Source organism: Ursus americanus, chromosome 29 (assembly GCF_024610735.1).
Source record: "Ursus americanus isolate L20-20 chromosome 29, mUrsAme1.1.p, whole genome shotgun sequence".
NCBI lineage: Eukaryota > Metazoa > Chordata > Mammalia > Carnivora > Ursidae > Ursus > Ursus americanus.
The window spans coordinates 10,225,774-10,239,542 of NC_142155.1; the positions used below are offsets into that span (position 1 = coordinate 10,225,774).

General features: G+C 39.4%; 1 protein-coding gene across 6 annotated transcripts in view; it reads right to left on the bottom strand.

Annotated features, from left to right (window-relative positions):
• Nucleotides 1–13,769, bottom strand: part of KCNQ5 (potassium voltage-gated channel subfamily Q member 5) — a 489,286-nt gene that overhangs the window by 166,994 nt on the left and 308,523 nt on the right. For 5 of the 6 annotated variants that reach the window (XM_087856952.1, XM_087856950.1, XM_087856951.1 and 2 more), the window contains exon 2: nucleotides 1,329–1,419. In XM_087856952.1, the coding sequence (XP_087713078.1) occupies nucleotides 1,329–1,419 (91 nt within the window). Of the gene's footprint in view, nucleotides 1–1,328; nucleotides 1,420–13,769 lie in introns of those variants that run through there. The other variant, XM_087856953.1, reaches the window with a different exon arrangement.

Genomic DNA, 13,769 nt, shown 5'->3' on the forward strand with positions numbered 1-13,769 from the left:
ATCTAAAATTCCTAGTTGTAATTCTGTATATGAACCTAAAAGCCAGCTGTGCCTTAGACCTTGGGCTCAGATCATTTGTTGTTACCAAAGGGGTACACGAAGCTAAAAGCCCACTTGCTACCCAAATGGAAACCTCATAAATGAAACAAATCCCCGGTGTGCTTTTTGGTCTGTTTTCTATGTTGGGTTTCAAAATAGTAACCTTACCATTAACAATATACCGCTGAGCACAATTTGTATGGAAACAAATTGGGATAGATTTGTTCCAGGCTCAGAAATGATTTCTCCCTGATGTAGGACAGAGACTTGATGAAGTCTTAGTAACTTTAAGCACAAACTCGCCATCTGAAAGCATAGGTAGGAAGAACAGCTGCCCTCAGCTCAGGTTATAGGAGTTGAGATCTTTCAGTTTCACCTTCAAGGTAAGAATAATTTTCTTATATTAAATGCTTATTGCTGTATTTAACCAACATCTCTTTATATTAGGGCACAGAAGCCAGCTTCCCCCATACCTTTTCTCTCTCCTCCTCTGTAGTCCACCAGGTTTTACAGAAGTGAGTTGTTCCAATGTGTAGTTCATTCAGACAGTTCTGAGACTGTCAAGTCTGATATTTTTGCACTAAGCGAAGGGATATATAGTGATATAGTTTAGTTGTAATAGAAAGTAAAAGAGCTTAAAAGGCCCAGAATAATTCAGACTAAAATATCTTGGGGTCTTTTTCCATTTTAAAATGAATTGAGCAATTCTGTGTGGTTGAGGATTGACAGCATAATGGAAACAGAGCTAACTGCAGAATTTCTTACCAGGTAGGTAACTGCATTAGCAGCAAAACCCATAATGTAGTCTGTTGGTTGAAAAGAGCATGAAGGAGCCTTCTGTTTTCTTATGAGGTGCTATATTCTCATAGTTCTCGGCTAATTACACTTACCTCCTGCCAAATTGCAGTTATTGGAAAATGCTCTCTATTCTGTAACTTTTAGCAATATTATGAGAGACCTCATGGATATTGATTCTTCTTATAATTTGTTTATTACCATAGATAAACATAAGCAAAACTGCTTCCAAGCCCTGCCTTCTATTTTTGACGTAACGATAACACAAGATACTGCTATGTAATAGTAACACTGAACATCTGTATATTCCTGAGGACTGACTAAACGTTAAAATGGAGCGCCAATATTTCAATGATCTTTGCAAGCTTCCTACTTTACAGTAACTCTCTTCTTTCCTAGACAGCACTTCTCGTGGGATAAAACGCATAGCATAAATATTAAGGACAGTTCTTACACAAACTTTATGTACATTTTTGCTCATATGTTTCACTTACCAGAATCAAGAGGCAACTTGAGGCCAATTTTGTGTGCTCAGGGATGGTGGAAAACACTGACAAAATCAAGCAACCAAAGACAAGGAGAAAACTGTAAAACAACAACAAAAAAGAGAAATCTGATAAGAACCTTGCCTTATCATGACAGACTTCATTTCTTGTTTCTATAGTTTAAAGCACCAGACCCATTGGAATTGGCACTGATTAAATCATAAAAGCCTTGGAAGGGACTAGCCATTTTGAATATCAGAATATAATATGGAGGGCTGGGTAGCTCGGTCACTTCATCGTCCGACTTTTGATTTCAGCTCAGGTCTTCATCTCAGGGTCGTGAGATCCAGCCCTGCGTTGGGCTCTGCGTTGGGCGTGGAGCCCACTTAAGATTCTCTCTCTCCCTCTCCCTCTGCCCACCCCCCCCACACCCTCCCTCTGTGTGTGTGTGTTTGCGTGTGTGTGCGTGTGTGTACATACGATGTATGATGCACATGGAGTCCCTTTACAACGTCATCGATGAAGAGAATGCTGCGTGTGTGTTGCAGACCATATTTAAACATCTGCATCTGAGAATGTGTGAACTTCCCATAAATCCTTTCACAAGAGGGGAGAAAGGTCCCGAAAGGGTGTTCTTGCTTTCCTACCCTGAGAGCACGTGCCACAGCGGTTCTCTTTTCAGAGAAGCAGAATCCACCTCACATTTGGCAGTGCTGGTGACCCATCAAATGTTCTCAGTGGCTGTCACTAAGCCACTGGCTCATTTTCACAGTCTAATTTTGCTCATGGATACTTGTTTGTCATTCCTTTATAATATTAATAAGAATGGAGAAGGATGGGAACGATTTCTTCTGCTCCTCATGTACTTTCCATTTCCTGGCAAACTGCTGAAGAGATGACCCCTCGGCTCTGTCTACTCAGACCACAGTGCTAGGGAGCAGAAGAGAGGAGCAGCATTTTCTACCAATCAATCCGCAGACATTTTTATTCCTCAAATTATGGTACTCTCAGGATCTGGGGGCGGGGGGGAGCTGAGTTCCCCCCAAAAAGGTCTAATAAAAAGAGAAGGCTGTGTTTTAAGTTGAAGTTACTTATCCTGAAATGCAGGATTAAAACAAAAACAAAAACAAAAACAAACAAACAGGGCCGCCTGGGTGGCTCAGTCAGTTAAGCGACTGACTCTTGGTATTGGCTCAGGTCGTGATCTCAGGATCTTAGGGTTGTGGGATTGAGCCCATCGGGGTCCATTCTCAGTGCAGAGTCTGCTTGTCCCTCTCCCTCTGCTCCTCCCCCCAAACCCCCACTTGCGCACTCTCTCTTTCAAATAAATAAATAAAACCTTAAAAAATAAAAAAACCCCACAAATACCTGAGTTCTAGGACATACTTTTTACTTTTACATATCTCTGGGAAGCTCATACAGTAATCTCCCCTAAAATATCAGTTTCCACATTCTTTTGTATGGCATTGGAGTTAATCTCTGCCTCCTTTGGCTTGCCTTGATACTTCATCTAAGTCTTTCTACCGCACTTGACTGGGAGCTCCCAAGGACCTAAAGCCAGGGATTGATAAATTATGGCCTAGGGAACAAACCTGGCCCCTAAAGCCTGTTTTTGTTAATAAAGTTTTATTGTCACATAGCTACACCCATTTGCTTATGTATTGTCTGTGGCTGCTTTCATGCTACAGCTGCAGAACTAAATAGCTGTGGCAGAGACAATATGGCACACAAGACCAAAATATGTACTCACTGACCCTTTTGGAGGAGAAGTTTGTGGACTCTTACCAATATCATGATTCCTTATTTCTTTATATCTATTCCAACACAGATCCAAGCAGAAGTTCATAATTGCTTATGTTCTGTATGCTGATAATCATTACTAATATTCACAGAGGGTTTCCCATAAGCTGGACATGGTGCTAAGCACTTTCATATGCATTATCCATGTTATCCTCACAAATTTATGGAGTAGACATATCATCATTCCCATTTTACAGATATGAAAACTGAGAATTAAGAACATTTTATAACTCCTCCAAGGCTGTGTAGCAGAAGAGGGGTCAGCCCTGTTTGTCCTTGAGCTGCTGCAGTGTTGCTGAATGAGTGCTGAAAGATGAGAATGGCAGTAACGTTGTTGGTTCTGTAAGACCGTTGGGGATACTTCTCTATCTCGTCAAACTGAGAGGGAAGTAATTATCATTTCACATAGAAGAGGTCTCCAAGGAAAAGGAGTCTACAAGTGAAAAAAACCTAGTATACATCAGTAATAACTACTCGCTATACTTCTGACTCATGCATCTAACAATTCAGGGTACTCTGGATTATACTTTAAGTTGGCCTTAATGGAATGGAAATTGTAAGCCAGAAATGGAATTCCAGTGCACCTACAAACCCCCAAACTACGAATGAGGAAATGAAATTCAGGGATCACTAAGATAGTTAGGAGGATGATGTGGGATCAGGTAAAGACTGCAACAGATGGTTCCCCTCTCGTGAGTGGCTGTTATCTAGGTATGCTCTCCTTGTCCTGGCTTACCAGAAACCATCAGGAAAAGCAAGCAGGGCATTACTTAATCACTAAGACATCTTCTTCCTCCAAGAGCATCCCAGTGGTATCTTCATGGTCTCTATGTTTGTGTTCAAAACAGAACTATAATATGAGTCCTTTTTCTAGTTCCTTCTTCATTAATATTTGGGTGTTGCTTAAATTTTTTCCTTCATGTCACTACTTTGCCCCCTTTCTTTCTTGAGCCGGTCTTACACTGTTTCCTAACAAGAATAGTTTCTGTTCTAGAATTCTGTTATGTCTGTAGGGTGCCATCTGAAGTCAGCAAGCCAAAGACCTCCACTGTTCAGGCTGCCCAAAGGGCTATGGATAGACAAATACGTTAATTAATTCACTAATTCCTCCATTACCCCACTTCTATGGATAGACAAATACGTTAATTAATTCACTAATTCACCCATTTAGCCAATCAGCAAATATTGACTAAATATATAATAATAGGCTGAGTCATTTTTTACCTAGACAGAGTTTAGGGTCTACTGAGGTATACAGACTAGTAAACAGAAAATTAAATTAAATAAATATGAAATTTATTAAATTATTTTAATTTATATTAATTCAGTTTAAATTAAATAATATTAAGTAAATAAACATTGAATAAGTGCAAATAGAAAATTAAGATTCTGAGTGATGATTGCAAAGTTTGGGAAAATACAGGGGATGAGAGGGGTGTATACGAGAGAAGGGGTTAGGCCGCAGTGTTCATGCCATTTGAGGAGTCAAGTGCAAAGTAAAAATATGGGCCCTTGTTAAAAAACTGTGAAGCGGCATCTGAGTGGCTTAGCTGGTTAAGCGTCTAACCCTGGTTTCGACTCAGGTCATGATCTCAGGGTTGTGAGATCAAGCCCTGCATTGGGCTCTGCAGTCAGCATGGAGTCTGCTTGGGATTCTCTCCCTCTGCCTCCCCCTGCCCCTCCTCTTGCTCATGCATGCTCTCTCTCTCTCTCTCAAATAAAAAAAATCTTAAACTATTAAGAATTTCAAGATGGTGACAGCAAAGTATGGCACCAACTGTGGCACCCTTATAAAAGTGTTGGGCTCTGTGGGAACGCACAGGTTGCACACCTTGAAGCCAGACTTGGGGTTAGGAAGACTTCCTGGAGAAAGTGACAGTCAGACTGAGCCCTGAAGGCGCAGCAGGATTTAGCGCAATGGTTGGAATGACTGGGGAGAAGGAGCATTCTAGTCCATGAGACCATGTGGGTGAAGGCCAGGTGCAAGCACAGCATCACTAAAATTTACCAATTAATCAATAAATTAGCGTTAGCGAATGCCTGCTTATCCTTCAGCGGTACATGAAAAGTGTAAGGCGGGTCAACCCTGCAAATTCGTTTTTTGCACAGAAATAATTTCAGTTCAACTGAAAACATGTACTGAGTACCCACTGTAAAAAAATCAGGGTACCAAACACTACTGAGGTACAAGGGAGACATTAAAGCAGTCTTTATTTTTAAGGAATGAAAAATCTAATGCGGCTGGAGTTGAAATAAAAACTTAAAAAAAATCTAATGCAGTTGGTAAGATGAACACACAGTAGTCCCCCCTTAGCTGTGGCTTTGCTTTTTGTGGTTTCAGTTACCAGTGGTCAACCATAGGACAAAAGCAGATGATCCTACTTCTGACAGGTCAGGAGGATCCTAGGCTACATCACAATGCCTGTGTCATTCTCCTCACTTCACCTCATCCCATAGTCATTTTATCATCTTACATCATCGCAAGAAGGCGAAGGGTAAGTAAAGTACAATAACGTACTTTGAGAGAGGGAGAGACCACATTCACGTAACTTTTATTACAGAATATCATTATAACTGTTCTATCTTATTATTATTTATTGTTGTTAATCTCTTACTGTGTCTAATTTATACCTCAGTCTTCATCGTGGGTATGTATGCATAGGAAAAAACTGTATATAGGGTTTGGTACTATCCACGGTCTCAGGCATCCACCGTGGGTCTTGGAACATGTCCCCTGCAGATAAGGTGGGGGCTATTATACTGGATCATAATGAAGGGTACAGGCTGATAAATGCTAAGAAAAATGCTATAGAGGCTGAAAGTGGGGAGGGGGTTCTTCTATTCAGTTGGGAATGGTAGAAGCATATGAGGAAAGTCTTCATAAATGGGTGATGCTTGAGATCTTTGAAGGAAGGGTAGGATTGCAACAAGAGAATCTTCTGGAGAAAGACATTCTAGAAGGAGAGTACAATACGAGAAAGGCAAAAAATAAATGAGGTAAAATATCTGTTCCTTGTTTCATGAACAAAAAGTTATCAAGTTTGTAGCATAGGGTGAGACAGGTGCTGAATTGGGAGTCTGGACCATGAGGTGCAGAGGCTTGTATGGCAGGGTCTGTCTTTAGTTCCATAGATAATGGGAAGCCATTGAAGCCTTTGAAGATTTCTGATTATCATCAGAGTTGCACTCCGGGAAAATCAAGTTGGCAGCAGTGTGTATTAGTTGAGAAGCAGGGGCAACAGTAATGGTGATTCAGGTTAGGTTGTAAACTAATTCGTGGAAATGAGAATGGATTAGAGAGGGAGACTGGAGGGCAGCTGTAAACACAGGAGCTCCCTGACTTGGAGAGTTATGAAAGTGGGCGGAGTTTAGGAAGGGGTGTGGTAGCTGAAAGGTCTGAAGTTTTTATACATAGTTACTGCGACACGCCTAAGAAGTCAGGAGGAGAAAAGTCAGGAACGTCAGGGGAAAAAATTCATTTTGAGATGAAGATAAATCCAGTTTTAGACATCCACATGGAATTGTGGCACAAAGTCTGTTTAAAGAGATGGAAGTACTTTTTTCCTAGAGGAAGGGAATGTACAGAACGTGTCATCCTGAGGAAAGTGCAGACCAAGCATACAAGGTTTAGGTAAATAAGCATAAAGGATATTTGCGGAACATTTCCTGATCTTGGAGAATGACATCATAGGGAACAATGAATACATTCTGCTATGAATTGGCTTTTGGTAGCATTGCCAGAGAAAGGCTCCCTGGCTGGTGAAAGCACTGAACTGACAAAATGACGCCTCTGAGGTGACAGTGTTCAGACGTTGGGCTCATTGGCAGTGACATGGTACAGCACTGGGGTTTGAGTGTGGTTCTGCTGACATCATTGCTTTTGAGGGTCCCACACAGATGTATGCTGGCAGCTGACCATTACCCCACTTCACCTCTCTACTGACTGGATAAAAGTGGGAGCAGTGGCAAGAGTCATTAGATACAGGGCGCCTGGGTGGCTCAGTTGGTTAAGCATCTGCCTTCACTCAGGTCATGATCCCAGAGTCCCAGGATCGAGCCCCACATTGGGCTCCCTGCTCAGTAGGGAGTCTGCTTCTCCCTCCCACTTCCCCCTGCTCCTTTTTTCTCTCTCTCAAATAAATAAATCAAAAAGAGTCATTAGATGCAGAGTGTCTTAATTCAGGGTCCATGGACCTCCAAGGGGTCTGTGGACAGAATTTAGGGGGGCTGTGAGCATGGATGGGAAAAAAATGACCTCTTTGTCATTAACCATGGCAACAAACCATGATGGTATTAGCAGTACTTGTGACTTTGTTACTAAAAGAAATCACAGATATTGTCATATCCCATTTTATAGTTATAGATGAAACCATAATTCTACTTGCATACTTATTTTGCTCATCACTATTTTATAATGATTTATGGTAGTTATTAGATACACTTCTGGGTTTAAAAAAATGTATTAATAAAGAAGCATAGGTATTACTATACCAGATACTTGTTCAAAATTTTAATAACAGCATCACCATATAATTTTTTCTTTTGTAATCACATGTATTTTATACATTCAAAAACATTATTCTGAGGACTGGCTCACAGGCTTCACCAGACTGCTGAATGGTCCATGGCACACATGAAAAATTAGGTGCCTGTGGTGGGCGTGGGGGGGATTAGGAAGGCAGGGGCTGGGAGCTGCAAAACGGTCCATTTTGGCATGAGTCACCAACTTACTCAGGTAAGTTTTAAGATCAGTTTGAAAAAAAAAAGGATATTTTTTTCTTTTATATATTAATCCTGAAAGATCATAAGATCCATATTCCTTCAAAATTATTCTGTTATCACAATTGGCAATTTATTTTGTCTAAAGCAATCATTTATAAATATTCTGTTTCTGAGGAAATTATTTTCGATGCAGATTTCTAAAACTTCTCTAGAAGGCAAAGATTATTGCATGAGGAGGACATTTATGATACAAAAATATTACCAGTTCAAAGGCCTCTATGTTCATTCAAGGAAATTACCACCAACTTCTCTCGTGGGTTAATGAAGAATCAATTTGTCAGATTTAATTTGGTAACCAAAAAAAAAAAAAAAAAAGCTTTACTTGGAACTATCATGGGTGCTTGTGGAACAGATGATGTCCAGCTTCCAAAGCTTATGCTTCAAGGATGGGTTTGTTTAGCAAGAGTTAAAATGATGTGAAAATAAGGCATTCAGAAAAGCTCTGCTGATGCTTTGCCAAAGGGACCATGGCAAGTTACACAATATCATTCACACAAACTCACAACCCCCAGCCACTCATAAGCAATTTTGAATAATGCAACGAAGACAGGAGAAATGGAGCTGCTGTTTAAAGTAGACATCTCAATGAACTTAGCTCAATGAGGAGCCCAACTAACAGCATGGGCTTGACAGATTGAAAGAACGGCACATTTCTACCTAGAAGGTGTGCTCTCCAAGTATTTTGGTGGACTATAAGCTTTCCATAGTTTAAATGTCCATGTGAGTCAACTACGAAGAAAGCATTGGGAGAGGGGAGATCTGAAATGTTTGAAATGGGATGGAATCGTGGGATTAAAATAAAGAATGCTAACAGGAAGCAGATATAGAGAATTTCAAGAAAACAATTCTTCAGAAATATCTTCTGAAGGAAATTCTGCCCTGCCTCTGACTTTTCATAAATTTTTGAGTATTGCTTTGATAAAGTGTATGTTTCTGTACGTTTGATGGAAGGCCTCATGAGTGCATCATGAATTGGGATGACTGGAGTTCACATGCTGGCATTAGTGACCAAAACTGACCCATTGGCTGACATGGGACTTGCCTGGAGGACATGCCGCCTAATGAAATCAAAGTCTCATTATCAGAGGAATGGTTGCAGCCCACTTTTTTCTTCTAGCCTCCTAAATTTACCCCTTCTTTCTAAACTTGGCATTTTGCAAAATGTCCTTTCTGCATAATTTTTCCATAAAAGAAGGGCATTTTGCTCATGAAATCCATCCATAGCACACCCAGCTTCCATTGCAAAGCAATAAAAATTAAATACAACATTTTTGGTGTCTTTAAAGGTGATTTGGAATATTTGATTAAAAACACTGCATGTAAAAACTGGAAACAAAACAACCCCCCCCCACAAATAAACTACACTGCATGATTCTGCTTTTTAAGTGCAATGAGCTCTAAATATTAATAAGTTCAAGAGTCCCTCTCAGAGCAGTCCCTGGAACTGACTAAACACAGAGGGCATGCTCAGCCTGATTCTCACCCCAGGATCAGGGAATCCGTGTGGCTTGAGGATTTCTGACTGAGCGCCCTCTCAAGACAGGGATTATTTTTACATCGCTGATAGACCATTGTGCAGCTCCTCTTTGAACCTCTCTGGTGTCCAGAACTCTCCCAGCCCTAAGGCAGCATGATCCTGTTATAGACCACTCTCCTACAGGACGACTACTTTCCCCTCTGAGTCAAGTCTCCTTATTCACACCCTTTACTTCCAGGCCCTCGCTCAGGCTCTGACCACAAGGACCTGTGCTCCCTCCTCCCCATGTTCGTTGTGCAGATATTTGAGGTTAGTTTTATCATCATGACATTCCTGTCAGTCTTCAGATTACACTCAGCCCAGTTCTTTGTCTACTCAGTATATGAAACAATGTCCACATCTGTCACTCTCCCTGTCACTGTTCTTTAAACATACCCAGTTTGGTCCTACATCCCTTCAAGGCTATTGATGCAGGCCCATTGTTATCCCCCAGTCTAAGCAAAAGATTTAACATTTAGTTGTCAACATAAAGAATCTGCACTGTCGCTTCTTGTCAGGGAATCTAAATTCAAACTGTTCATGCCCAGTTGTTAGCAAAAGTATGGTTTCAAAAAGAACTGTCTTGAAGATATGCATTTGCTTATTTTCCTGTATCTTTTCTACCACAGCAAATGTGACCATTAATAACCTGTGTATTGGACCTAATTACCTTCATCAGTCATGGAATTCCTTTCACTAAACTGTGTTTGATTCTTTGCTATTTTCTTGAAAAGCAAAAAGCATTCAACCAATTTACTATGGAGTTTCTATGGAGTTGAAACTATGGAGTTACTATGTAAGAGTTTCTCTTTACTTCGCATTATATTTCCTCTGTGAGGTAGCAGGTGAAAATTTTTCTCCAGGAGATTTTTCTTGCAATACGGTGAGTAAATTTGGCTACTTTTAATGAATTTCTGTTGCTGGGTCCGGATTTATTATCTTAGAAGCCATCAAAGGATTTGTGGATGAAATTGAAGAACTTTTACTAATAAACTTGAATAAATCTTGAAAAATACAATAGGAGCCAAATGACCAGAGAGAGGAAAATATTCTGAGTGTCAAAAAAAGAAAAAGAGTAAAGCAGGGACCTTGGATTTTGTATACTGATAAACTCAATTACAACTCCTAGAAAGACTCCAGATAGAATACTAAGCAAATGATTTCTAATAAATTCAAATGAATGACTATGATTGTTAAAAAGAAACTCAGATTCACGAAGAGCAAGAAACACTATGCTTATTTCCTATTTTGCTAGGTTTGCCAGTTTGCTCTATCAGGGGAATAGGGTAGATGAAATGTCTCGATTTCAGCAAAGCACTGGGAAGTGTTTTATAACATCCTTGAGGAAAAGAAGGAGAAATTCAGCTGGGTTGATATGACTCTTGAGGGGACTTGTACCTGGTGTGAGAAGTCTCCAGAGATGAGCCACAGTTTTTTTGTAAGAAAATTCTGAAGACAAGTGTAGGACACTTGGAGATTTCCTGGAGTAGGGAGTTGGTAATTCATGCTTGGAACAAATGAATCAAGATTAACATAATAAAATGTAAAAATAACAAATGTAAAAAACGTTTCAGTAATCCAAGTGAGAGAAATCTCTTAAGTTTGGTTTACATTGAGTTAAATTTGAGCCAACGTTGTCATTTGCTTCATTAAACATACTGTAACTTTAGGCTGCATTAAAAATACTCCCATTTCAGGGAAAAGTAGTGATAGACAAAACCACATCTTTATCACTTTATCACTTTTATAGTTAGTCAAGTATATCCCGAATGACCTGTATCATTTAGAAAGGACTTTGAGACTGCTAAAAAAACACAGAGGGTGTAAGTGGATAAAAATAAGCCAAGGTCTGTTTTCCCACTAAACTGAAAACCCTGTTAGGACAGACCACCCTGAGTTCCCAGTGCCTGTAAATATTTGTGACTGAAATGATACAGTGAAGATAAGGTAATGGTGGGATATACAAAGAGGTCAGAAACGAAGTTAATCTGCAGGTAGGTATACCAGAAGGATCTGTGTCATTTTCAACATGGGTCACAAATCTACCTCTGAGCTTCCTAGCAGCCAAGACAAGGAGACAAATATGTTCAAAGATACTGTCTCCATAAAGTAAAATTCCATCTTTTTTTCCAGAAGCAACAGATAATGCATTGACTTGATGGATTATGGGATTTCACTTGCCTACAGAATTTTCTTACAAAAAAACTGTGGCTCATCTCTGGAGACTTCTCACACCAGGTACAGTCCCCCCAAGAGTCATATCAACCCAGCTGAATTTCTCCTTCTTTTCCTCAAGGATGTTATAAACACTTCCCAGTGCTTTGCTGAAATCGACACATTTCATCTATTCTATTTCCTTGATAGAGCAAACTGGCAAACCTATCAAAATAGGAAATGAGCATAGTTTAGTGTTCTTGCTCTTCGTGAACGTGTGTTTCTTTTTAGTAATCGTAGTCATTCATTTGAATTTATTAGAAATCATTTGCTTAGTATTCTATCTGGAATATATCTAGGAGTTGTAATTGAGCTTATCAGTATACAAAATCCAAGGTCCCTGCTTTACTCTTTTTTTTTTTTTTTGACATTCAGAATATTTTCCTCTCTCTCGTCATTTGGCTCCTATTGTATTTTTCAAGATTTATTCAAGTTTACTAGTAAAAGTTCTTCAATTTCATCCACAAATCCTTTGATGGCTTCTAAGATAATAAATCCGGACCCAGCAACAGAAACTCATTAAAAGTGGACAATAATTTGCCCATCATATATTTTCATTTTCTCTGAATCACATTTAAAAAATCCCTTTTAGTTTAAAAATTGTTTTTTATGGCAAAGAAGGAATAATAAGTTATATTTATTATATAACTATATATTATATAACTATATATTTATTTACAATAAATAAATATAAATAATATATTATATAAATTTATAATAAATATAAATAATTTATCTATATAAATACAGTAATAAGTTAGGTATTTGAATAGCTCTGCTTTCACTGTGTTATTGTAACAATATTGGTCCTCAACAGTACGACTGTATCTTTTCAAATTCCTGGTTTGTTGTTGTTGTTTGTGTGTGTGTGCCTGTGTGTGTGTGTGTGTGTGTGTGTGGCATGTTCTGGTTTATCTGGTCTTTAGCCTATCTGAAATTATTCTTACAGACTGTGATTCTTTAAAAAAAAATGTGTTCTTAGTTACATGCCCTCCATTTTCTCTATCTTGAAAAATGCAGAGTAAGTACCAGAGTTCTTTAAAGAATTTCTGGGTAGACAAGATTGGTTTCTTTCAATGCTCCTTTTAGCTCCTCTAATAGGTCCGTGTCCAGGGTTTCAAATCTCTTGTTTTTACTGTTATTAAGTAGTGTTTTCCTAACCTCTAACCATGTTTCCTTATCTATAATCTGTCTGCTTTAGTCTGTTTCTTAAAAGGATCACAACCTACCTCAGAAGTGGCCTTGAGATGGGAAGGTTTAGGGTCACCTCAATTGCTGCCCCATCTCTGGGTACCCATCACAAGTTTGAGTTCTGTGAAGACACTCACTCGATCTAGAATGAATTGAATGGCTCATGGCCTATCAAAACTAAATCAAAAATCTCTATTTCCGATAGCAGTAAAGAAAGCACATTTTTCATTCTAATAGACCATGTAGGCAGCTGATGGTTGAATGGAATGACTGGGAGTGGTGGTGCTGAGTAGAAAGAACAAGGAAACAGAACATTATTTCTTAAAGGGCCTGAGGTGAGCAATTCAGAAACCCATTAGTCAGGTTCTTGCCACTGCAAGCCCTGTTCAGGAAACATAGCTGACACTAGACATCAATGGATATTGTTCAGAGACAGTGAACTTAAAATAAAAAATAAAAAACAAAAACAGTCTTTCCTACTGTCACATAATCAGTGCCTGCAATAGGGGAGCATTGTATTCAACATTTTTAAAAAATTTTATTTATCTAGAGAGAGCATAAGCGCATGGGCGGGGGGAAGAATCTCAAGCCGACTGTGCCGAGTGCAGAGCCAACCTGGGGCTTGATCCCATGACCCTGAGATCATGATCTGAGTCGAAACTAAGAGTCCGATGCTTAAGCTTAACCGATGGGGCCTCCCAGGTGCCCCTTAACATTCTGTATTCTTGTTATGCTGTTGTATTTTCCTCTGAGCATAGTACCATCTGGAATTCTTATTTATTTCTTGTGTCTCCTCTTCTAGAACGTAAGTTCCGTGAGGGCAGGAACCTTGTCTCTCTTATTTGCCACTTAATGACCAGTAAGCAGGAATCAGGCCTGGTACAGGTGCAGGTTTCCTGTTATAGGAAAGTAGAGTGCTACTGTGAAGCCTTTCATAAGCCCAAATG